This window comes from Rhinoderma darwinii, chromosome 3 (genome assembly GCF_050947455.1).
Source record: "Rhinoderma darwinii isolate aRhiDar2 chromosome 3, aRhiDar2.hap1, whole genome shotgun sequence".
Classification (NCBI taxonomy): domain Eukaryota; kingdom Metazoa; phylum Chordata; class Amphibia; order Anura; family Rhinodermatidae; genus Rhinoderma; species Rhinoderma darwinii.
The window spans coordinates 21,060,394-21,087,998 of record NC_134689.1 but is presented as its reverse complement, the minus strand read 5'-3'; the positions used below and the strand labels follow the sequence as shown (position 1 = coordinate 21,087,998).

Below are 27,605 nucleotides of genomic sequence, written 5' to 3'. Positions count from 1 at the left end.
CAATCTTGTACTTACGTGAGAATATCCATTAAGTACAATGTTGGACAATGTTGAAAAAAATAATCTCAATTTTTTTCCAATTCCTTGTAAAGATAAATGTTGTTGACTTTGTCTGCCCTTCTGTCTCAGACAGTTAGCATAATCAGCAGTGTCCCGCTGTCTCCACGTTATGTATCTGGCATGCAACATTTGCCATATATCTGGAAGGCAAAACCAGCAAAACACAGTAGCACGCGAGCCCATTTACAGTGTAATTTCACAATTCATTAATATTTTTTAAGAAAAACAGGATTTATCTTAAAGTGCACCTAACACCACTGATAGGGTACTTGTGTTATTTATTTATTTATTTATTTATTTATTTATTTATTTTTTAAAAAAACATCCCCTTAATAAAAAAATATTTAACTAAATAAAAGTCATTAGAATTTATTTATTTTTTTAAAACTACTGACATGTTTGTTTTTGTTAATTCACAGATCACGTGATCTTCAAAGCGATCATGTGGCTGCTTGTGTTTCAGGATCAAAGTAGCATTAGTATCAATAGCAGCGCCGTCACATGACGACTTATCTATGCAGCAGAGTTTATTCAAGCTGCGTACAGTGTATAACATTATCAACCAATGCGAGTGGGATTTTATTTATACTGGGTATTGTATATACTTTTTATATTATAGCAGTAAATTTTTTTTTTTATTATTCCCGGAAATCCTTTTTAACTTTAACTGGTTCCGCTGACAGTTTTTCGGCCTTCATCCACCTATTCACATGAACGTTTGGTTCTATCCCCTCTGTGTCTGTATATATACCTTGGATATAAAAAGTCTACACATCCCTGTTAAAATGCCAGGTTTTTGTCATGTCAAAAAATCAGTCCAAGATTAATCATTTCAGAACTTTTTCCACCTTTAATGTCACCTATAATCTGTACAATTCAATTGAAAAACAAACTGAAATCTTTTAGGGTGGAAAAATAAAAATAAAGAACAAAAATAATGTGGTTGCATAAATATGTACACCCTTAAACGAATACTTTGTTGAATTACCCTTTGACTTTATGACAGCATTCAGTCTTTTTGGGTAGAAGTCTATCAGCATGGCACATCTTGACTTGGCAATTGTTGCCCACTCTTCCTTGCAAAAGCGCTCTAAATCTGTCCGATTTCGAGGGCATCCCCTGTGTACAGCCCTCTTCAGGTCACCCCACAGATTTTCAATGGGATTCAGGTCTGGGCTCTGGCTGGGCCATTCCAAAACTTTGATCTTCTTCTGGGGAAGCAATTCTTTTGTTGATTTGTAGGTTCTAATGCCTTGGAAATTCTTTGGTACCCTTCTCCTGACTGATGCCTTTCAACAATCAGATCCCTTTGATGTTTTGTAAGCTCTTTACAGACCATGGCTTTTGCTGTCACATGCAACAAAGAAAATGTCAGGAAAATCCTAATAGAACAGCTGAACTTTATATGGGGTTACTCAGAATGACTTTAAATAATGGCAGCTGTGTACTGACTACTATTTAACATGAGTTTAAATGTGATTGGCTAATTCTGAACACAACCACATCCCCAATTATAAGAAGGTGTTCGCACTTATGCAACCACATTATTGTAGTCAGGTTATTTTTATTTATCCCCTCTAAATGATTTCAGTTTGTTTTTCAATGGAATTGTACAGATTATGGGTCACATTAAAGGTGGAAAAAGTCCTGAAATGATTAATCTTGTACTGATTTTTAGACATGACAAAAACCTGGCATTTTAACAGGGGTGTGTATACTTTTTATATCCACAGTGAGTATATGTATGTATATATATATATATATATATATATATATATATATATATATATATATATATATCTTATTCTATAGTTTTGTGCCATTTGTGTTTTATTTGTGTTTTTACATTTTTGTTTTTTTGTTTCAGCAGGGTTTACTTTATACCTTTTAATTTTGCTTAATTTTTTTTATGCAAATATATATATTTTGAATTATCAAAACCTGAATAAAAAACATGCAAGTATGCAATAAATTCTGCATCATTACTCATGACGTGGTGATGAAGTGTGAGAGCATTGTATTTGCATACCGTATTTTTTTTTTTAGCACACATCATGATGAATATTTCATCTATTTCAGTGAATATTTTATTTGTTCAATACCAGGTAGACATTTACAATGCCCCTTTATGGAGAGTTGTACAAAGCCCATTATTCTCCATTAGGCCGAACTGATCTAACATTTGTTGAATATACATCACAGAGAATAAGCAGATTTTTAATCATTCCAAATTCTGTATTGGAAGCCTTGAGCATTTCCCAATAATCTTAGTGTCATTTATAGTGTTCTTTTATCCTCTGTCAGGTGGTATACGTTGGTTATACCATTTATTTTTTTTCTGGATATAATAGTGTAGTAGTCTATGCTATTCTATCCAGAGGCATCCTGTAAAAAAAACGTGTACATTTTTTTAACTTGGTAGCCTATTGTATGGCATCTTTCACAGGCATCCGTTGAATGTATACGTCATGAGCTTTTCAATAGATTTTCATGACATCTCTGTTAAACGGGTGCTATAATAGTCTATAAGTGACAGATGCGTTAAAAAGCTATAATGGCATCCATCGCTTGAATGGGACCAGAACTGCAATTCCAGGCACAGCTGCTACAGAAGTGTACGGCACTGTGTCTGCAAACTGAAGGGTCGAAGGGACAAACACTGCGGCCTCATAAATCAGCTGATTGGCGGGGGTGCCGAGAGTCGGATCCCTACTAATCTGATTTTGATGGCCTATCCTAAGGATGGGTCATCAATAGAAAATGCCAGGAGAACCCCTTACCTTTAAGTCAGTGAGCTACAAATGATAAATTCAGCTCTACATCTCAATATACCTCCATACTAGTAACATTTACATTATAGTTACATTTGAGGGGTTACTACGGGGGCATTGTACAAAGCCATATCCTTTTTTGATAAACTCGTGTACTACTTTTTTCTTGTACAATAGCCCATTATATAAAGTTAATAAAAGGAAGAGGTAATGCAGTATAGCACTCTGATAATCCCACATCCTCCACTTGGTTCCATACTTATCATTATTGGCCAGGTGAACGGTGATGAGATAAAATGGAATGAACTATAATGACCAGGCCTGAAAAGGTCTTAATGACCAGCTACATTGTTTGGTTTTTGTCTCTGCTTTTCAGCAGCCATAACTTTGTTTTATTTTTTCATTGACGAGTCTATATGAGGCCTTGTTTTATACAGGGGGGAATTTTTTCTTTTTTTCCTGTGCAGGAAAAAAAATCCTGTGTATTATATCGTTTATTTTTGCATGATGAATAACGAAAAAAGTGATTTTCTGCAATTATACATCCCATTCATGTTTCACGCTAAATAACCTGTTACATTAATTCTTCAGGTTATTACAGTCGTGTAGATACCTAATATGTGTAGGTTTTTTGTTTTTCTGTAATGTATGAGCAAAAAAATGTTATGCTAAATACACTGCGTTCCAAATTATTATGCAAATGTTATTTTTTGCTGATTTTCCTAAATAGTCGATGCAAATGACAGTCAGAATAATCTTCAAGCCATCAACCGTTGGAGTATAATGCAAATTTTATTGAACAAATCACCTAATGATAACAGAATTTTTTTTAGAAGTAAAAAAACTCAAAATGCACTGTTTCACATTATTATGCACAACAGAGATCAAAACATTTTAAAGGTTCTAAAGAGAACTAAAATGGTAATTTGTTGAATTTGCAGAATTAGGAGGTCATATTTACAGAAATAAAAAGCTCGTTCAATCAAAAAAACAGGCCAAGTTACATGTTAACATAGGACCCCTTCTTTGATTATCACCTTCACAATTCTTGCATCCATTGAATTTGTGAGTATTTGGACAGTTTCTGCTTGAATATCTTTGCAGGATGTCAGAATAGCCTCCCATAGCTTCTGTTTTGACGTGAACTGCCTCCCACCCTCATAGATATTTTGCTTGAGGATGCTCCAAAGGTTCTCAATAGGGTTGAGGTCATGGGAACATGTGGGCCACACCATGAGTTTCTCTCCTTTTATGCCCATAGCAGCCAATGACACAGAGATGGTGCATTGTCATGCATGAAGATAATTTTGCTACGGAAGGCACAGTTCTTCTTTTTGTACCACGGAAGAAAGTGGTCAGTCATAAACTCTACGTACTTTGCAGAGGTCATTTTCACACTGTCAGGGACCCTAAAGGGGCCTACCAGCTCTCTCCCCATGATTCCAGCCAAAAACATAACTCCGCCACCTCCTTGCTGACGTCGCAGCCTTGTTGGGACATGGTGGCCATTCACCAACCATCCACTACTCCATCCATCTGGACCATCCAGGGTTGCACGGCACTCATCAGTAAACAACACGGTTTGAAAATTAGTCTTCATGTATTTCTGAGCACACTGCAACCGTTTCTGCTTGTGAGCATTGTTTAGGGATGGCCGAATAATAGCTTTATGCACACTTGCAAACCTCTGGAGGATCCTACACCTTGAGGTTCGCGGGACTCCAGAGGCACCAGCGGCTTCAAATACCTGTTTGCTGCTTTGCAATGGCATTTTAACAGCTGCTCTCCTAATCCTATTAATTTGTCTGGCAGAAACCTTCCTCATTTATGCCTTTATCTGAACGAACCCGTCTGTGCTCTGAATCAGCCACAAATCTTTTCACAGTACGATGATCCGTTTAAGTTTTCTTGAAATATCCAATGTTTTCATACCTTGTCCAAGGTATTGCACTATTTCACACTTTTCGGCAGCAGAGAGATCCTTTTTCTTTCCCATATTGCTTGAAACCTGTGGCCTGCTTAATAATGTGGAACGTCCTTCTTAAGTAGTTTTCCTTTGATTGGGCACACCTGGCAAACTAATTATCACAGGTGTCTGAGATTGATTACAATGATCCAAAAAGCCCTAAGACACAATATCATCCATGAGTTTAATTGAAAAACTAATAATTAAATATTTATGACACTTAAATCCAATGTGCATAATAATTTGGAACACGGTGTAATGACTTTTTTTGGACATTTTTTTAATTCCTATTTTATTTATTTTTTATCCCATGAATAAATAACTTTTTAACAAATTTATATTTTACTTATGTATTAGCATACTTCTGTATGCTAATAAATGACACTGTGTCACTATGACACAGGCTCATGGTAGGACAACACATAGTGTGCCCTAACAGCAGCCATACTGAACAGACAGTCCTGGGGTCCTTTCTAGGTTCCCAAATCTGACTGCAGAGGGTTCCCACAGTCTCTGATCGCATCACGGTGTTTCGGGTGGCGCGATCCAAGAGGGGAGTCACTTTTGATCATGCTCCGGACATGGACTGTGGTGATCAAAGGGTAAAAGGGGTTATGTGGGGACCAAAAAGTAATTGCAGTGTACTCACTGCAGTATGTGAGTACTCTTGCTAATTTACATTCTGGACCCCCGTCGCGCTGATTATGAAATTTTAATCTATTTTATAGCGCTGGCGGGGGACCGGAAGTCTAGTTGCACAGTCTTCCTTCATGAAGACAGGCCCCACTGTACTCTATGTAATCGCTGTAGCAGTAGTACATAGAGTACAGGGAGGCCGGTCACATGACAAAGAGTCGTGTCGTCATGAAGAAAGACTGTGCCACTAGACTTCCAGTCCCCCGCCAGCGCTATAAAAATCTATTAAAATCTCATAATCAGCGCGACAGGGGACCGGAATGTATATAGTGAGTACACTGCAAATACTTTTTGGTCCCCGCATAACCCTTTTAAACAGCTGGGGTCGGAGTGTCCTCTGATCCAAGAAGTATTCACTAGGCCTCGCGAAGAACACGAGCTATTAGAAACAGCACCTGCTTAGAGAATGAGTGCTCACTGGAGCGCTCATTAGCCTCATCTACAATGACGCCAAAAGACGTCACTGTAGACTAAGTATCTGCACCGCCTGCCTGTCAAAATACAGTGGGCGGTCATTAAGAGGATGAGTAGGTGGTGGTTCAGTGCTGGCCCTCTGAGTAAATGGTACACATAACCTTGGTCTAGTCTGTCTCAATGGCAGCTAAGCCCCTGAGTAACAGACCCTTGATCATGAATGGAACTTTTTATCTTTAGTTTCTTAGAGACAAAATCGTATAATCAAATGTCTATGGCGAATACTTGGCTTATAGAATAGTTCATAAAGCTTCCTAATATCATATTACATTTACCTTTGCTTTGCAGGAGTCACTGAACTCTTGTAATGAGCCATTTTACTACCCATCAGAAGCAATTTTGAGAGTTCACATTACTGCCCCCAAATAACATGTATTATATATTCTTGTCTGCCTAAGCCATACAAACAGCAGATTGTGGATTCTCCGCAAGGTTAATTACTATTTTTATTTCCTTTTCAGTCACAGCAGTTTTGTAGAGTAACTTCGACCTACACTATTTCCCAGAACATTTGACCATTGCTCTGACCTTGGCCAATAAACACATTAAGGGAGCGTGGCTATTTTTGCAGTATCCTAGAAGCATCTTTCACTGTATTTTTCTTTTACTTGCATCTATTTGTCTTCTACAGACAGCCACAGGCACACGGCAGACACAAAGGGACTTAATATGCTGTCATCCTGGGTGCCGTGTGTATAGTGCTCTTCTACTTCTAGAGTGAGAATAGTTTCATACATACGACATCCATAGGAAAATGCCACAAAGACATTCAAAGGTACTATAAGGCCCCTACCTCCCTCGCCAGCGGCCGCATGGAGCAGAGGAACCAGGCTGCCGGCGACTCTATCCTACCTCTCCTGCTCACGGCCGAGTGCTCCTCAGGGCACATTTCAAAAACTCCAAAACCAATGCCTGTTGCTCCAGGGCTATTTAAGGCACCTCCTCAGATCACATGGTCCCTGACAACTTTGGTGCAAGCTAGTTGGGTCCTGCAAGGGTTCCTGTTTGCATCCTGATTCCAAACTGCACCTCGCTATCTGTTATCAGATCCTATCCAGATCTCTGTTATGAGCCTGTATCCGGCTATCTGCTACCAGCATTTACCCAATTATCTGTTACCAGCCTGTATCCAGTTCTCTGTTATCAGCCTGTATCCAGCTATCCGCTACCAGCCTGTATCCAGCTATCCGCTACCAGTCTGCATCCAGCTATCCGCTACCAGTCTGCATCCAGCTATCCACTACCAGTCTGCATCCTGCTACCTGTTTCCAAAAAATAACCTATAAAGAAAAATTCTGTAATCACACTAAAGATTTAATACAAAAATATATCTTTACTAAATACAGAATACAGAATAAATATAAAAAATGGATCATAAAGTGCAAGAAAAACAAAAATGGTGTCATAAACCAGATGGAGAAGTGAATGTGGGTATGCCAAGGGTCCTAATAAGCTAGCAATATCTAGTATAATACATGCAGATGAGCATATGAGAACCCCACCCTGGGGAAAACTGCATACTATAGGTAACTATCAGAGAATACAGAATATATATTCAATATAATAAAAAGTGAGGGAACTAGGTATGTTCCTTAGGTTGAATCAATAACTGAGTGTCCTCAAGCACCGGGATGACACCAAACCCGACGCACGTTTTGGTGTTGTCTTCATCTGGGGTTGGTGTCATCCTAGCGGGGCCCTCATTATATATCAGGTAACACAAATCATAAGCCACATACCGCAATTCTCAGCCTCAAATCACGTGCGAAAGAGTAGCGTCATGACGGAGCCAAGATGGTGACAACCACACTTCTGGCAGACCAGCATCACAGGTCACATGCGCGGTGGGACGTGATGATGTAATCACGCACCAGGTGCATCGACCAATACAAGACACGGGCCAGAGAGTGGTCAGCACCCCCTGGCTGCGCATGCGCATTCTACAGTGGGGCAAAAAGTATACACATCAAAAAATGAATAAACAAAGGGAAAAAATTACATGCAATAAAACACATATGCACTTAATGTAAAAAATAGGTAAAATTAAAATGCAGAAAAATATTAAATGTAGGATATTATTTTCCCAGAAGTGTGAATAATCAAAGATTAAATGTAAAATAATATGTGTTATAAATAGACCCAAGAGGGAGTATATAGTGTGAAGAAAAACTCTATGTGTGGAAGTGATATAATAATGAAGTCCATGTTAGCTTCTTTGTAAGATACAAGTGTATATATGATCTAAATAATGCAGATCTAAGAGCATTATAATATATATGAATCCAATCCACTCGTATCCATAACCAATCCAAAAGAAGTAGATGTCGATTCCCATGTATATGACGAGGAGTGTCAAAAACTATATGTATGTCTCATGTTGGGACCTAAGTGACAAAAACAGTATAAGTATACAGGTAGATAATTCTTACAAAATTACTAAAAATAAATAAAGTAAAAAATTGACAACCTGCTAGGAGTCGGAGGTCAGAGTAAAGAGGCATAGCTTAGGGTCTCATTTAAACCAAGAGGTTTCATTGTATTCAAGGTCCAAATCCATTTGGTTTTACATTAGGCCAAACAGCGTTTTATTTTCCCCTTCTCTAATGCCAGTGTCAATTCAATCAATGCAACATACCCTCAGTATGGATCTCAGGAGTGAAATAGTTTGAAGTGTCTAGCAATGGGGTTGAGGCCTTCCAAAAATTCCTCTTCCCTAGCATCTACAATGTCCTTCATATGCTCCCTCACACGGACTTTAAGTTCCCTTGAAGTAAAGCCCACATAAATCTTTGGGCAGGGACAAGTTGTATAGTCCAGCACTGCCCGCGTGGAAAATCTAACGTATCTGAGGCTCGCTCAACATTCGGGCAGGCAATGCACTTGTCACCGGGTGTACAACTCCATTTCCGTTCTTTGGTGCCAAAGATGTTCTTTTGTTTTTGTTGATAGTGACTTTGTGCTAAATTTTCACATAGGTTTCTTGATCTTCTCGCTACAACTCTAGGAAGCAAAGTCAGATATCTCACCAGGATGGGATCTGTCATCAAAACAGGCCAGAATTTTTGCATAGCCCTCCTCATGTCATCCCATTGTGAATGATAATTGGTAATAAACCTTACCTGTGTTTATTTCCGGGTTCGTCTCTGTTGAGGATGTAGGTTATTCAGGGCTTGTTCTGCTACCTGCTTCCAATGCTCACCCATCTGCCAAGGTATCATCTGCCAGTGCCTCTACCCTCGGTGTACTACACACCATTGTATCCAGATCCGCTGGGCATCCGCTACTCCACCGGTACCACCCCAACTGGTAGCGACCTAGTAGTCTCTCCGCAGCGAAGTCTAGAGGATGAAGACTATGGCGGTTACTTAGATAATGCCCTTAGAAGTGGCCCTAAGTCAAGCTGGTAGAGTAGCACAGTTGGTCCACAACCTGCTGGTCATAAGAGTTTGCTCAGGCCCCAGGTGATCTGAGGAGGTGCCTTAAATAGTCCTGGAGCAACAGGGATTGGTTTGGAAGTTTTTGAAATGCACCCTAAAGAGAACGCGGCTGTGAGCAGGAGAGGTAGGATGGAGATGCCAACAGCCCCGTAGAGCAGAGGAACCAGACCGCTGGAGAGGGAGGTAGGGGAACCGGTGGCGGGTACCACCAGCAGGAATCACACCCACAGCCGACGTAACACGTTCTGAAACATAGACGGGGGTCCCAAGCAGGGGGCCCTCATCTATGACATCCATATGCCCAAATAGGACATATGGACAGGGGTTGTCGTCGTGAGACACTCATTTAATAGGCACCTCTATAGACTCATGCAGAAATCTATAGGCCCATACTGAATCTCCATGTGCCTCCGATTTCCTACGTAAGGAGACAGAGGTTTTTTCGAATGGATTCGTACGGAACATGCATGTTCCATTAAATGCCATATTAAGGAGGTATTCTCCCCTAGTTGCACTGCTTATAGGAAAGAAAGAAGGTACTACACATAAGCACGTGTAGTGCCTATAACCCCATAATATGGAAACATAGGGACCGCCGCATAAGCTGTATACACACAGTTTTCGGCATAACACCTAAGAAACAAAAGAATACATATCCACATGCATAGGATTAAAAATAATAAATCTTGTAGTGCACTATACCTTTAAGAATAGCATGTATTTAAAGGGAACAATACATTAATAACCATCTCCATAATAAGACATGCGATTAATGCCGGTAAAATGCTTGCTCAGCAACAACGTGTGCGGAAAGAGCATTCGTTATATCAAGGGGGGGGGGCTGTTGAAATCTGATTTCAGCTCTTTCAATAAAGTGCCTGGTTCTCTGTAAACATTATACCCAGATACATACACCATAGAAAAGTCTGACACTGCAAGCGGATCTCTCTGTTCAGCAGTATTATCACGCTTTGTGTTTATGAAGCCGAGTGGGGAAGGCAGAACAGATAAACCCGTATCTGTAATTCCATGCGATTGTGTTTATGCTTTTATACCACAGGGTAGCACTTGTGATGAACACGTATTTCACTGCTGTATTTTTTTTTTCATCCTATCCTGTATTTATATTTCAGAAAAAGCTTTGCATGTTAAATTGTAATTCCCCTCATAGAGGCCTGTGAGAAAGCCTTGTAGGGTATTGTGTGTAAATGTCGCGGAATCTGATTCATTTTAGTGTGGAACTTATATTTTAAGCTTCTTGTTTGACTAGAAAAAGGAAGAAAAAAAATGGCAAATCTCCGTCGAGCTGTTTGCATTACAGCTGGGAAGAGCTAAGGGTAAATCCATATCTTATAGGCCGGTTCTATGTATAGAGTTTATTTGACAGGAATAAATCCATATCTCGCAGGTCATTCCGGCGCGCAGAGTTTGGATGGTGGAGAGACTTAGCGAGGAGAAATCTATAATGCAGGAGAAGTGGAGGCTTGGATGAGACACTCGCAGCGTAGACCGGAAACCAGAAAAGATGCCTATAGCGGTAATGAGACTATAGCTTGCAGGTGGTAAACAAAGTACACGACTGCCTGACTATAAACAGTAAGACATGATGGGATCTGCTCCAATGAGATTGTGTTATTGGTAATGGTTGTTCACCTTGGGAAATTATCTTAAAAAAAAAAAAAGAGGAGGCATTTTGGCCATGTTCAATTAAATAATATGTATCTGAAGAATGATTCAACAGATTGGTAAGATCGTTAGATGGATGGATGGATGGATGGATGGATAGGTGGATGGATGGATGGATGGATGGATGGATGGATAGATAGATAGATAGATAGATAGATAGATAGATAGATAGATAGATAGATAGATAGATAGATAGATAGATAGATAGATAGATAGATAGATAGATAGATAGATAGATAGATAGATAGATAGATAGATAGATAGATAGATAGACACACAGGTGACAGTGTTTTCTCTGCCTCTCATCCAGTACAATGGCAGTACAGAAATCATTTTCTGTCCATGGCGTGTCCAATTGCAAGTGGAGAATTACCATCATCAAGATCCCAAAGGGTAAATGTCTCCCTAATAGAAATCTTGCCTTCTGCCTGCTGAACAACATATATTTACAAACATTTTACCCACATCCTATCAAAGGCCCTGTTCACACAGAGTTTGAAAAATCTGCCTCAAAATTCCTTCAGTTTTTGACCTACCTGCAAATTCTTGCCGCGATTTTCGCAGCTTTTTTCGCCCGTGGCCCTTGAGTGCTTTCTCTGCCTTTTATTCATTTCAATGGGAGGTCAGAAGTAGAAACGCAGCAAGAAAGAGCATGCCGCTTCTTTTTACTGCGAGTGGCTAAAAACCGCCACGGAAAAAAAACGCCTCCGCCTCCCATTGAAATCAACGGGAGGTGGGTTTTGGCCGTTTTTTGCAGCTGATTTCGACCGGGTTTTCGCATCAAAATCAGCATCAAAACTGTGTGAAAAGGGCCTTAAAGTCCTAGCATTTCAGAGATCTGCACTTATTCTTTTTTTCTGTAGATATTTTGAGTCTTGTTAGCTCCATGGCATCGAAATCAATGGAAAAGTAGAGTTGCCCCCCCCTCTCCCCCATTTTATCTAAGAAGCTGCCAGGATCGGTGATTGTATATCCCTTGAAAGATCTTAAGATTCCTCAACTTCTGCCAGCTAGTCGGGAATATGCAACAACCAGCATGTCATGTTTATCAGATATCTCCGGTCCACCTAACCATTGGCTTTGTGTCTAAAATTACTCTGAAGATCTATTATTACAGACACTGCCCGGGACATCTCTTTCTCCTAGATTCTTGGTAATGTTATTTTATTTTCCTTATTGATTGACCCATCGTGGCATTTCACCTCGGTGGCAAGCTGCGGGTGATCAGTCCTCAATGCTGGAAAGTGCAGGTTCATTATTCCTCGTCATGATCTTTTTTGAAGATTATTTTTGAAAATGCTCCATGCATGAGATGGGTTTTAATGGCAATAATGACAAAAGCTTGACTCTTCTTCTACTTGGAAGCATGATGTCTAGGGGGATAGCATACAATTTACTTGTTAGGTAGTCTTGAGGAACCGTATTTAAATGCCATGTCCAAAAAGTTTTCATTGTCGTCTGAACGTTTTAGTCCAAATGGCCTGGTTATGGATTGTAACATGGACCATTCGGGCTTCCGTATAATAGACTACAAGCTCTAAACACCACAATGGTTCATTTACTCCATTATTATTATAAGACAATTCTTCCATGATAGTTTTACATTTTCTAGATCTATACAACAAACCTCCATCACCCGGCCAACCTTCTGTCAGTAGAATATAATAGACTCTGGTCAGTCAACTCTTAACTTTTTTACGCAGAGTAAAATGAAAGAAATCCTATGTGAGACGTTCGGTTTCATAGTTTCACTTCACTTCCCTTGATCAATGATAGTATAGTACCCACTCTGTTCACAGTAGCATCATGGCTTCCATTTATAACAGAAGCCATGAAACGGATCCGTCGTATGACGTAGCCAAATGGTCACCACGGACCGCATTTTTTTATAATAGGGTTCATCAAAGTTTCCGGCATTTTGGTGGCAAGAATACTGCTTCATCTGGTTCTATTTTTGCAGTCAAAAGTGACGGATACCCGAACGAAACCAGCAATGGTGGCACCTATCGTTCACCCTAGCATTGTGTAGACACTAAACCCAGGTACCTTAGGTTTAGCACATCAAAAAGTGTAAGCAAGGCCTTTGATAGTGAATCTTCCCTTAATGGAAACCTGCCAGAAGAAAATGCTGAAGTCCATTTTATGTACATTAAAAATTAGATTATTTTTTTTATAGATGGTATTTATATTTTCAAATATAATCGCTTGAAATTAGAGGCCCAAAGCCTGAGGCTGCACTACTGAGAATTTAATGGCAACATTTCCTCTTCTTATTTATGACAGGAGCAGTGTTAATCTAAATCACCAAATACAACAATACCTGGCTTATAGGGGTAGTTATGTGTGTGCATTTGATGTGTGTGTGATAGAGATGTATCCTTCCTTGACTTATCTCTTAACCCAACATATCCCGAGATGTATGGCGCAAAATGTTCTTTGGAAAGCTGAGCCGTGTACGGGCTCAATAGAAAGTCTATGAGTCCGTACACCGCTAGCTCGGCTTTCCGAGGAAAGCCGATCAGAAACAAAGCGGCACAGCCCTCACCCAAGTGCTCGGACCTCGACCGATCAAAACTTCTGACATGTCAAAAGTTTTTAAAAAGTTTAGTTTAAAACACAAAAAAAAAGTATACCCGATGCCTATAGACTCCCTTCTTAAAAAGTATAGTTTTAACGTATACTTTTATTTACTGCACGGCAGTGACGGATGCCTCTGACAGACGCCATCCGTCGCCCATAGGATACGTCCACAAAATGCAAATACAGCAGAATTTCCAATCTGATTTTCTGTTTCTGAAGTTCTGTAGCGTTTTCGCAAGAGAAATTGATTTGCTTCAGATTAAGAATCCCGCACTGCCAGTTCATTTCCACACGTCTTTTCCTCATTTTTTTTCCGCAGCGTGTGGATAAGATTTCTATAAATCTCATCCACTTTGCTGCTACTGTAATTCGCTCTGGATTTTACACAATGAAAACCGCTGCGGAAAATACGCAGCTAATCCGCCCCGTGTGCACATACCCATAGACTCCCTAATGTTAAAAAAAGAATATCTTATGTAATGTATATGTTTTTTTACTGGATGTCGCGAGATTGTATTTAATTGGTATTATGACAATTTGTATAGCTTAACGCATATCCGTATTTGGTGAAAACAAATAACAAATGTATATACATAGGAAAAAGAGCGTTCAATACTAATGTATCCAATCGTGGTAATAATTACGGATGCAACATTTTGGAATACATTTTGCAATCCATTATCCATGTGTACAAGCCTTAGAGGGATTTCTTAATACATTGGCACTCTCCCCAGTCGCTGGTGTCACCTGCTGTGTCCCTTTTCCCGGCTCCAGGCTTTCACCGGTGGCTCTGTCACACGCTCAGTGACTTCCTCACATATCACTGTAAAGAGGAGGTTACTGGACAGAGAAGCTGCTAATGGAATAGCATTGACAAAATCATTTTTGAGGGGTATTAAATGAAACGTAAAATAAAGCTAGAATAACTGTATGGATTTTCTACTCAGCCTGTTTATGAACATTTATTGTCTGTAAATTACATAGTGCCAGGACTGGAATCAGAATGACAGTTTAATTGGAGTCTGCAGAATAGAGAATAAATTAATAAGTAACTATTTATTACCTGTGCGGTGTGACCTACATCCAAACACCGGGTATCGTTCTGTATATAAGAGGATAGGGGCTGCATTTACCAATGGGCTGTGTTCTTTTCTTGCTACATTATCTCCCCTAATCCTTCCTTGAGTTTTGCTTTCAAGTGCACCTTCCGTTTTGGTGAAAATTGAAAATGTAGCAGAGCTCACTCTGTTGAGCAAGTCTATGAAATACTGCATCAGGCACTCCTTCTCTTGGAGCACCAAAGGTATGGTGGATAGGTCATCAGTTGTCAGAAGGTGGACAACCCCTTTAAACTCATAAATCTGTATGAAGTAAGCTCCTAAACTCCACCTAATGGTCAGAATTTTATCATTTAATTCTAAGGATTTGGAGCTCTGTATCATAAAAACGTCTATAAGACATATTATAAAATTATTCAGCACAGAATCTTGCACTTAAAATGACAAAGTATTTAAAGATGCACATTCCCTTTAAGGGACAAACTAGTATCTCTTGCCATGGAACCAACCACATTCAGTACTGCTCAAAATAAGTAATTGTAGCAATCTTATGTCTTCCTCACACTTAAACTTTTACACACAGTAAGACAAGTAGAAGAGAGGAAGCCGGGAGAATGCAGAGTTATATGCCACTTAGTTGGGTGACAACCCCTATAGACACTGTATTGGCTGCCATTAGTGGTTGTCACCTAGCGCCGAACAACAGCGGTCAGCCGCCATACGAATGCGCCATCCATACAGGATCATACACTGACTAAGTGCCTGAGGAAGGTCATGGTATTGACCGAAACGTCGCACTGTCATTGGCTATAAATATAATAAATTATTTATCTGCAAAAGAATTTCCACTTTGGTGTGCATAGTGCTTTTTCTCCACTGTCACCTAGCATCTGTTACCTGCAAAGGCTAAAAAAATCTGAAACAGCTCAATAACACATTAAAAGACCTTACACAAGAGGTCAACAAAGGGACTTATATTTCCAGGTATTTGATAAGGAGGTAATAGACTTAAAGATGTTGTCCAGATACCCCAGCACTGAATGCCATAGATGCCGTTTTCCCAGATCTGATTTCTGGCATATGATTTGGGATTGTCCAATGGTGGCCTCTTTTTGGGGGGAGGTGATGAGAGTGGTTAGAGAAGTAGTGAAACTGCCGATCCCCCTCTCACCAAAGGTCTGTCTATTTGGGGTACTGACTGAGGATCAGTGGTCATTCCACCTGCGTATTCTTCTGCAAGAGGTATTGTTTATGGCAAGGAAAACCATCGCACTTCGGTGGATGGATCAGAGGCCTCCTAGGGTGGCGAAATGGAAATCGCTGATCAATTCCATTATTCCATATGAGCGAGTTTTATATAAAAAAAGAGGGTGTATTAGTAAATTTTATAAAATATGGCAGATTTGGTGTGATTCACCATGCACTCTGTACACTCCGCATAGATTTACAGACCTGAGGGACCAGTTGCTGCAATCTTAAGGAGGGCTGAGGGCATACGCATAAATATTGTCAGAACTTCTATATTTTGTCTGGAATAACTTGGAAATTGACATTAAAATGTATGGTGCCCGTTGGGATGTACTTATTGAAGATTAATATGTGATCTAATGTGTCATGACCTGTTAACGGCTACTACTATGCCTCTATGTTCATGTACTGTATTATTACCTAAATGTGTTCCTTTACTGTTCTTTACTACGGACATTTGTATTGTGCAAATTCTTTCAATAAAACGAGTTTAAAAAAAAAAGATGTTGTCCAGGCATGGACAACTGATGACCTATATACAGGATAGGTCTTCATTATATGATCGGTGGGGATTCGACACCCGGACCCTGCACCGTTCAGTTGCTCCAGCTGCCTCCAGGCGCCGGATGTTCTGCAGGGTATGCAGTATTCAGAGCCAGAAGCAGATGGCGCCGTACATTGCATAGCAGCCGTGCCGCAGAACAGCATCTCTTCTCCTATTCACTTGAATAGGAGCAGAGCTGCAGTACTGCAGCTCAGCTACTATTCCATGACTGAAGCCATCTGCTTCCAACATGGACATCCTATGCCCGGAGGCAGCCAGAGCAGCTGATCGGCGTGGGTTCCGGGTGTCGGACCCCCACCGATCATATACTGATGACCTATCCTGCAGATAGGTTATCAGTTGTCTGTGCCTTGACAACACTATGTTGTTTGTTTCTTTTGTTTTGTGCAATTAGCACCGCAAATCTGTCACGGTCATATACATAATAGCACCTTATAACAATATGAAGCCCTAGAGAAATAAAACCATTAGAAAGAAGGTGATTATTTCGATTGATCTCTGTAAATAAATAAAGATTGAAATGGGATTTATGCTAGAAATGACTTCCAACTTCCAACAAAGGGCAAATTATGATTCAACACCACAGCGCACGTCCAGCCATTTACAGGAACTGCTCCATTAAACACACCTGGGATGACCTTTATCGTCATTATCGATAAGGAGCCAATATGTTCCACTTCACAGTACCAGGATATTGAAAAAACGCAATACAAATGTTCCATGCAAAGCAGGTAACCTTTTCCCAGTGAAGGAGGCCCTGCTGTCATACCTCCTGAAAATCCAAGGAGAGAGATGGTTGCTTATGCCCCAGGCTAGAGACCGTGTAAGATGCACAAAACCCTATAAAGACAGCAGTGTGCAGAAAGGGGCACTGTTATCCAAAATCTAAAAGACCCTAAAATGTCCCAAGATTGTGAACTACTACAGACAAAAAAAACTAGCAGATCCTTCATTGGGATCAATGATTTGATGGGTCTTCCCTGTGGCTTCACTGTTTATAATAGTGGGATAAATTGATAAATATTATATATAATTGTATTTAATGGTAATTTCCACACTTTAAGGCTATGTTCACACAGAGTATTTTGCCGAGTTTTTTGACACGGAAACCGCGTCGCAAAACTCGGCAAAAACGGCCCGAGAACGCCTCCCATTGATTTCAATGGGAGGCGTCGGCGTCTTTTTCCCGCGAGCAGTAAAACTGCCTCGCGTGAAAAAGAAGCAACATGCCCTATCTTCGGGCGCTTCCGCCTCTGACCTCCCATTGACTTCAATGGGAGGCAGAGAAAGCGTATTTCGCGCTGTTTTATGCCCGTGGCGCTCAATGGCCGCGGGCGAAAAACGCAGCGAAAATCGGCGTGCAGGGAGAGGAAAATCTGCCTCAAAGTTCCAAACGGAATTTTGAGGCAGATATTCCTCCCCCAAAATACTCCGTGTGAACATAGCCTAATAATATTAATTTTGTTCTCTTAATCTAAATAGGTTCCAAATTCCTCGCAGATTGAAAGACCGCTTTCTTCCTGCAGCCACCACTAGAGGGTGCTTACTGCATACAGTTAAAGGGGTTGTCCAGGGACGGACAACTGATGACCTATCCACAGGATAGGTCATCAGCATATGATCGGTGGGGGTCTGACACCCAGACCCTTCACCGTTCAGCTGCTCCGGCTGCCTCCAGGTGCTGAATGTTATGCAGGGTATGCAGTATTGGGAGCCAGAAGCAGACGGCTCTGGTCACAGAATAGCGGCCGTGCTGCAGAACCGCATCTCTGCTCCTATTCACTATTCTGTGACCGGAGCCATCTGCTTCCGGCATGGACAACTGGTGCCCGGAGCAGCTGATCGGTGTGGGGTCTGGGTGTTGAAACCCCACCGATCATATACTGAGGACCTATCCTGTGGATAGGTCATCAGTTGTCCGTGCCTGGACAACCCCTTTAAAGGGTCTGTTCACATCTGTATCAGAGCCTCCGAACTGCTGTCATATTTTCCAGATAAAACAGTACAGCATGCAGCGTTATTTTGTCCAGCAAAGTGACGGAAACCATGACGAAAATCCGGCGCAACCTATTAAAGTCAATGGGTTCTGTCAGGCACCGATCTGGTGCTTCCGTTATTTTCGTTATTCTGCTCCCATGACGGAACAGAATTACAGAAATGCTAGCGCAGATGTGAACAGAGCCTTTTCTATTGAACTCAATAATTACACAGTATGCAGTAAGCGCCCTCTAGAGGATTTGGAGCTCTAGATCAGAAAAAAGATCTCAACCGCTACAAAGATATATTAAGAAATAAATCAGCATTAGAATTTCTTGAAACTAAAGTAGGACTTCCTCGTATACTTAAACCCAAAACTTTTCTCTTATTATTGGTGGCGGACACTATACCTACTATAGCTGTTAGATCTCTTATGACACTCCTATAGTTTTATGCTAAAAAAAAAAATATTCTCCTGAATTGGAAACATCCAAAGGTTCCTATGTTCTCTAAAGTGTGGAGCTCTGGGATAGCCAACCCTCATACTAGCTCATAACTTGACATTGCTCGGGTTGCTTGGGCCTGAACTTTGCTGACGTCTCTCTGCGGTCCTCCATTCCTCCACTAAACTCTGCCAGTGTTTGGTCCCCACCAGACTTTATTGTATATGTTCTCCTGATAAGGAATGGCTGTTAGTTAAGGTGTTGTTTTTTGTATTTTTGTTGTTCTCTAATACATTTGCATATCGATATGTGAAGAAATGTATCCGTACGTTTTTTGTTAATAATTGATGATAATAGTACTTCTTAGTCTATGCAACATTATTTTGTAATTTTGTATCTGTACCGCCAGGGCCGCCATCAGGGGGGTATTAGGGGTACTTCTGTAAGGGGCCCGGCCAGTGGCGTAACTACCGCCGGGGGCCCGCGGCATGAGGTGGCCGCGTCGCCCGCCGGCACGGGCCCCCACCATGGCCGGAGGCTCCGCTAGCAGCCGCTATCGCTGCTACAGCGCGACGCCACTGAACACTACGGCAGAGCAGGGAGGTATCTCCACAGGATAGGGGATACATGTGTGATCGCTGGCATTGATAGGGAGAACGGGGGACTGAAAGTCCCCTGAAGTTCTCCATCACAAACCTCGGACTTCCGGGGTCTGTTTCGGCAGCTCCGTAGAAATGAATGGAGTGCCGGTCGCGCATGCGTGACCAGCGCTCCTTTCATTTTTATTGAGCTGCACAGACGGAGGAAGTCAGAGGCTAGTCATGGAGAACTTCAGGGGACCTTCAGTCCCCCGTTCTCCCTATCGCTGCCAGCGATCACACATGTATCCCCTATCCTGTGGAGAGGGGATACATGTCTTTTGTAGGACACACTGTAGGTCAGATTTTTGGGGGGGTTGGGGCTGCATAGCGTTACCTACAGGGGGGCTGTATAGCGTTACCTACAGGGGGGGCTGTATAGCGTTACCTACAGGGGGGGCTGTATAGCATTACCTACAGGGGGCTGTATAGCGTTACCTACAGGGGGGGCTGTATAGCGTTACCTACAGGGGGGCTGTATGGCGTTAGCGCTATACAGCCCCCTCTGTAGATAACGCCATACAGCCCCCACTGTAGAGAACGCCATACAGCCCCCCCTGTAGATAACCCCATACAGCCCCCTTTGTAGATAACGCTATACAGCCCCCCCTGTTGGTAACGCCATACAGCCCCCCCTGTAGATAACGCCATACACCCCCCCCCCCGTAGAGAACTCCATACAGCCCCCTCTGTAGAGAACTCCATACAGACCCCCTTTAGATAACGCCGTACAGCCCCCCCTGTAGAGAACACCAAACAGACCCCCTTGTAGAGAACTCCATACAGCCCCTTTGTAGATAACGCCATACAGACCCCCGGAGGATAACGCCATACAGCCCCCACTGTAGAGAACGCCATACAGACCCCCTTGTAGAGAACGCCATACAGACCCCCTGTAGATAACGCCATATAGCCCCCATTCTAGAGAACGCCATACAGACCCCCTTGTAGAGAACGCCATACAGACCCCCTGTAGATAACGCCATACAGCCCCCTTTGTAGATATCTACAGAGGGGGCTGTATGGCGTTACCTACAAAGGGGAGGGGTTATATGGCGTTATCTACAGGGGGGGCTATATGGCGTTATCTACAGGGGGGGCTATATGGCGTTATCTACAGGGGGTCTGTATGGCGTTATCTACAGAGGGGGCTGTATGGAGTTATCTACAGAGGGGGCTGTATGGCGTTCTCTACAAGGGAGGCAGTATGGCGTTCTCTACAGTGGGGGCTGTATGGCGTTCTCTACAGTGGGGGCTGTATGGCGTTAAAGTTGTATATAAGAAAGTTTGTTACAATGTATCAGTCAATCATCTGTGAGCTAAACGCAGCAACAGCACAAACCCCTCTCCTGTGCTGGACTGCAGGCAGATGGCTCTTATCTACACTGATACATTGTAACAAGACCATCAGCTGTGAAAGTAATAAGCCAGGACTGGTTTTAATGTTCTCATTCACAGACAGCAGGCAGAGATCTTGAAAATCATGAGGAACTGAAGCAGGAAGACAGAAAGCTGCAGAATGTCATTATACAGTAGGCTGGGGTGCTGCACCACTCGCAGGAAATGTATACGTGTAAGGCTATGTTCACACGGAGTATTTTGACGAGTTTTTTGACGCGGTAACCGCATCGCAAAACTCGTCACAAACGGCCCCAAAATGCCTCTCATTGATTTCAATGGGAGGCGTCGGCGTCTTTTTCCAGCGAACAATAAAAGGGGGGCCCAGAAAATTTAGCTGTATGGGGCCCTGAAATTCCTGATGGCGGCCCTGTGTACTGCTGTTTGCTATGAGGTCTTAATAAAATTACCTTTAAGAAATAAATCAGCGTAGAAATTTGGACCTAAAAAAGATATGCTGTTAAAAGGTGGACATTCACTTTTTTGCTGTTTGGATGAGTAGGGCCAGTAGGCACGTAAATGCTACTGTGGCATAAGGATGTCGGGGCATCTGAAGATCAGTCCACTACTCGTTCTTAAATGATGAAAGTAAAGTAAAAGCAGCAAGTAAAGCTGAAAATAGTAAATCCTGATCTGATCACTGTGGCAGCTACTGCAATGATTGATGCGACAAGTTGCACTATGGAAGATTGCGTGACAAATCCTGAGTCATGGTGAGCACTGCTACATAGCTGGTTGGTTAGCATGGGGTAACACAGTACTCATCTACCCACAATAAACAAAATAAAATAGTAGGGTCCCTTTATTAACTATTGCCTTTCAGCTGTTCTGGTGGAGATCAGACAGGTATAAAATGTCAGCACCTATTACACACAGTGATCGGGCAAACGCTCGTTCCCGATCATTGCCATGTGTAATAAGGGCAACGATCAGCCGATGAACGATTAAACACTCGTTCAGCGGCTGATCTGCTCTTAAATGCAGAATTAAAAAAACATCGTTGCCGGCAGCGCATCTCCCGACATGATGAAATCTATAGGAACGAGCAATCTGAGTAACGAGCGCTCGTCCCTATACATATCCAATCATTGCTCTGTGTAATAGAAGAAAACGAGCGCCGATCAACAAGCTGTCTCGTTGATCGGCGCTCGTTTACACGGCCCATGACGGGCTGTGTAATAGTAGTTCCTACTTTTCAGGTACCCCCATGTCATGAGCCCACGCATTTTTGCTTCTATAAACATTAGATTGAGCACCCCTCTGACTCTCCCATAAACATGTAAGCTCAGACAGGATTGGGCTCAATGGTTGTGTGACCTGTCAATAACCTGTCACTATCGAAGGAGGACCCACTGGCCTCGGACATCGTACCTTCAATTCTACACTTGGTGCCCCAACCTACTTATTTATGTAAACCTATTTGCACGGGATGCAGCTACATTCTCTAGTTTATTGACTGCACCGTGTTATTCAGGCAACTATCTGGCAGTGCTATTTATCTGGGCACTATATGGTGGTGATACATGACATGTATGGCATCCTCTATGTTTGTATTATTTGGCCAGTGTGTAGTACACCATAAGGGAGGGCATCAATAGAAGGTACTGCACAGGGCACTATCCTCAACAGGCATCTGGGTACTGGCAGGCTGTCGCTATACACATTAGATTGGCAAAATCAGTGGAATCGGCCGACATTTATTATGTGCTGTATATAGCTGGCTTTACTCAATAGGATCCCTTGTTTTTATCCATGGCCTACTATATAGAGAAAATAGCTTTTTCTAGTCGCGTTTCGCCAGGTTACGATAATGCTTTTTACCCGGTAGTAGCCTATAAAAAATTTTACCAGTATTTTGCCCCAAATCAGATAACCCTGGGTGTAACAATGTGGGGTGCACGCTACCAGCCACACCTGTTGCCTGAGGGGTCCCAATAGCCCCTCTGCATAGGACACCGGTATTATACATAAAACATGGTAGGTGGAGGCTATGTTCCCGTTTTTCCCGTCCATGAGCTTCAAGTTACGCCGATGTACACACAGCAGCTTTTTGTCTTGTCTTCTTTAACTTCCTTCTGTTTTCTCCCTCACTCTTTGACCATAGGCAGTTGTTGAGAATTTTTGATGATCAGAAACACTTAGCATAGAACAAACAGATTTCCCCACACGTTACATAATACTTTCTTATTAAAAATGTTTTATGAGATTAAAAAAACAGCTACTTTCTTGTAGAAACAGCGCCACTCATGTTCATGGGTAATGTCTGGTATTGCAGCTCAGCCCTATTTACTCTCATCACTGAATGATAAGAGTGCCGCTATTGTGTAGAAGAAAACAGCCAGGTTTAAACCCCTTTTAACCCATTTAGTCTATTCTAATAGATGAGTAAGAAATCTGTTATCTGACTGTGTAGGAGAATTTTAATTTCTGACTGTAATTGGATTTAATTGATCAGTCCGTCATCCATAAATTGACATACAAGATGATTAAAACAACTCATTTTATTCCTCAGAGGAGTCGAAAGTAAATGGATTGTCAATAATGAAATGTCCTTATTTCTATACCTGTATGTCTATGAAGAGTCTATAGACATGAATAGTCGTTGGCATCTCTTTGACCTCTCCTGCCATGAAAGTGTTAAACTATAAAACCAGTGTATTGGGGAGTCATGCCCCAGAGGATTTCCAATCTGTGGAAAAGAATGGAGACGCTAGACACTTGTATAGTGTAAACAATCCAATAGGAGGCAATGACAATCTATCATCTATACAATTACTGTTATCTCAAAGTCAATGAGGTTAAGAAAAGACCCAAGTCCATCTTGTTAAAATGGGGACAGCATTTGGTGTGAATAGAAATTTAGAGATTAAAAAATTAATTTCTTTCATTTAGGGTATGTGCACACACACTAATTACGTCCGTAATTGACGGACGTATTTCGGCCGCAAGTCCCGGACCGAACACAGTGCAAGGAGCCGGGCTCCTAGCATCATACTTATGTACGACGCTAGGAGTCCCTGCCTTGCTGCAGGACAACTGTCCCGTAGTATAATCATGTTTACAGTACGGGACAGTTGTCCTGCAGCGAGGCAGGGACTCCTAGCATCGTACATAACTGGAAGAAGGAAGTGCGCAGCGAGAAAGACAGGGTTAACGCTTAAATTACAATCTCACCAAAAATGGCCGAATACAGCACAGTCTGTAAATGGACAAAACATTTTTTTAAAAATCTGTTTTCAAAAAGTCTATGATCCAAGGATGTACACATACAGGCAGCCTACCAGGGGGGGGGGGGATCTAGTTGGCTACCGTACTGTATATAATTTTTTCCCTAATGTGAATCTGCCAAGGATTTCCCACTCCATAGGCTGAGAATAAAAATCTGTCCTGTCATGTAATGGACAAACAGGTGACAATCTCGTTACAAGACGCGGCTGTGATTGCTGTACTGTAACGAGCCGGACACCTGTGTGTCCATCCTATGACCAGGACAGATTTTTATCCAGTGAAAGTATAACTTTTCATTATACAAAGAATAATATATATCTGTCAAAACCGGCGAACACATTTAAAAGGAACCAGTAATTAGCTTGGACCCCCCCCCCCCAACGTGCCAACTCTTAGGCTGGGTTCACACGAGCATGTCACGTCCGTAATGGACATAACGTATTTCGGCCGGAAGTCTCGGACCGAACACACTGCAGGGAGCTGGGTTCCTAGCATCATACTTATGTACGATGCTAGGAGTCCCTGCCTCGCTGCGGGACAACTGTCCCGTACTGTAATCATGTTTTAAGTACGGGACAGTAGTTCCACGGAGAGGCAGGGACTCCTAGCATCGTACATAAGTATGATGCTAGGAGCCCGGCTCCCTGCACTGTGTTCGGTCCGGGACTTGCGGCCGAAATACGTTCCATCCATTACGGACGTAACATGCTCGTGTGAACCCAGCCTTATAGTGTAGCGGAATAGCTTTCTAAATATGCCCTCTAAATACTATTAGTAGCTGCATAAGTTAAAAGACAGTATCCGGCGCATGCACTGATGAAGGTGAGGCGGCCTGAGGGAGGTCAATCAGGCAAGAATGGGCGTGTGTAGGGACTATCCTCCATGACTATTCAGCTGATCGGCTCCACCTCCATGGCACCAAGCAGATAATTAGTATACAGCACGTTCAGCGATCAGAGTAGTTCTTTGAAGCAATGCAGCTACTATTAACACTTATAGGGGTATGTTCAGAAAGCTATTAAGCGACACTATAAGGCGGTGCTATAAGGGGGTCAAACTAACGATAGGTTCCCTTTTAAGGCCAAAATCAGAAATATAAAAGGGTCACTGTACTGTCTGTTAGATTTATTACACATGTGCACAGATACCACTATCATGACCAAATAAGAAAATTAAAAAAATGTAATCATGCCAAATAAATTTCTATATGAATCCAATGTCATTAGTTTGTTTTTATAGACGTACAGATTATTATTATGACCAATTAATATGGCAGCTGCGCACAGACATTTAATTTTTTCTTAGCAGAACCAAGAGTCTACTGTCCATGGACTATGGTGGTCCCGCGGAGAGGGTCTTTGTAGATTTTTCCCTGTTCGATGGACACCACTGTTTCTTCAGGAGATCAGCAGTGCCAAATCTGCCTGGCTACTGCTCATCTTCCCTGCTCTACAGAATTAACATGCGTGTTTATGGCTGATCGCTACCTGTATGGTCACTTTATGGGCAGGGTAATTGAACAGCAGACACTGAGGTGACTACCAATATAAGGGTATAGAGGACCAAGTTTTACCAATTACCCTTCAGCTATTACGCCCTGCATTAGATACTGCACGTGATCCATTTTCTGCACGAAAATTCCCAGAGATTATTTTGTAAAGTAGTTCAGGGTTAGAAACCAATTTTCAAGCCTGATATACATTTATTTTTTCCTACAGGTGCAGAAGGAGCTGTATTCCCAGCATCCCTTGAAACACCCTATGTCAAGGCCGAACCCTTCCACCATCTACGGTAAGAAGTGATTAGACTTCTGAAACATAATATCGAAGGATAAGAAATTACTTTTTCATCTGTTGAAATGATAATTATTTTTTTATTCTAATCCACCATAATATTAACTGATATTCCCTATCCTAAATTGCACCCTTAGCAGCAGCCTCTTCTTCTTGCCCTCAGCTTGGCAATATCGGGGCACTACAAGTGGTAATACTGTCAAGGGCCTTAAGTCTAAACAAGGGCCTGTTCACATCATCGTTGGCTTTCCGTTCTGGGGTTCCGTCGGAGGTTTCCGTCGGGTGAACCCCGCAACGAAATGTCAAACTGAAACCACAGCTTCCGTTTCCGCCACTATTGGTATCAATGGTGACGGAAACATTGCTAATGGTTTCTGTTCGTCACCATTCCGACTGGTTTCCGTTTTAACGACGGAATCAATAGCGGAGTCGACTGCGCTATTGATTCCGTCAGAAAAACGGAAACCTGCCGGAATGGTGACGAACGGAAACCACTAGCAATGTTTCCGTCACCATTGATATGAATAGTGACGGAAACGGAAGCTGTGGTTTCAGTTTGACTTTCTGTTGCGGGGTTCACCCGACGGAAACCTCAGACGGAACCCCAGAACGGAAAGCGAACGGTGATGTGAACAGGCCCTTAGGGTATATTCACAAGCGCCAGATTTGTTGAAGAAATTTCTGCGACTGTCCCATACATCTGAAAAGGGATGACAGAAATCCATGTGCTGAATGCTCCCCATTCAGATTAATGGAACTGATTTTCAGTCCCTGAATTTTCTGCAACAAATCTTGCGTGTCTGAATTTACCCTAAAGCTTTCCCTTCTACAAATGCCAACCAAGTATACAAAATGGGCTAGTTAATGGAGGAAGAGAGACCAGTGAAAGGGCCCTGTCCACTATGTATGGGTCCCTGATATGCCAAAAGATAGTCCTGGCCACCAGTCCCCAGATATAACAAGAATGACTATATGGCAAGCTGTTTATACGACTATAATAGAGGGTTGTGGCTATAGAGTTTAGATATTTGTTGGCCGATCCAACTACTTTTTGTGGGATAAGTGTAATGTCTGCGTGGGGGTTGCGGGGGCTTTAGAGGCACAGAAATGTTTGCAGGTCCATGTTACCATGTATATTATCTGTTTTCTTAAAAAGAAAAACACACAAGGATTTTTGTGAATTAAATTTTCTTTATTTTTCTCAACTTTTCTGTGCTGTTTTTAAAAAGTTTTCAATATTAAAGGGGAAGGAAAAAAAATATTTCTAAAAAGTGTCCCCCAGCATTGGCGTGCCTTCCCTAAAACCCCCTACTAACCTTCTAACCAGTTTCTGTTTGATCTCCATCGTCACTGCTGCTCTTTCTGTTTGTTTACATCCCTTGCTTCTGGTTCTGGCTGTTTCCTGTCTTGTAACCCACCAGACCCATGATCCCTTGCTGCATCTGAGGAGACAGCTTGCATTTGCTGCCTCCACAGCATCTCAGCTATTTGCATACTGCCACGCCCCTTTATGTTCACAGGGTCATTCCCTGCTGTAATTACAGGCAGCCACCTCCCTGCACACTGTCACACACACCCAGTAATAAG

The 27,605-nt window shown here is 42.0% G+C and overlaps 1 protein-coding gene and 1 long non-coding RNA gene across 3 annotated transcripts in view; one reads left to right on the top strand and one right to left on the bottom strand.

Annotated features, from left to right (window-relative positions):
- Positions 1-27,605, top strand: part of SGCD (sarcoglycan delta) — a 423,838-nt gene that overhangs the window by 379,832 nt on the left and 16,401 nt on the right. For both annotated transcript variants that reach the window (XM_075856102.1, XM_075856103.1), the window contains one exon: positions 25,944-26,016. In XM_075856102.1, the coding sequence (XP_075712217.1) occupies positions 25,944-26,016 (73 nt within the window). The remainder of the gene's footprint in view (positions 1-25,943; positions 26,017-27,605) is intronic.
- Positions 14-27,407, bottom strand: LOC142748820 (uncharacterized). The gene is made up of 3 exons (XR_012882314.1): positions 27,335-27,407; positions 23,562-23,686; positions 14-200 (listed from the first exon to the last, which is right to left on the bottom strand). It is a non-coding gene; the product is annotated as an uncharacterized LOC142748820 (long non-coding RNA).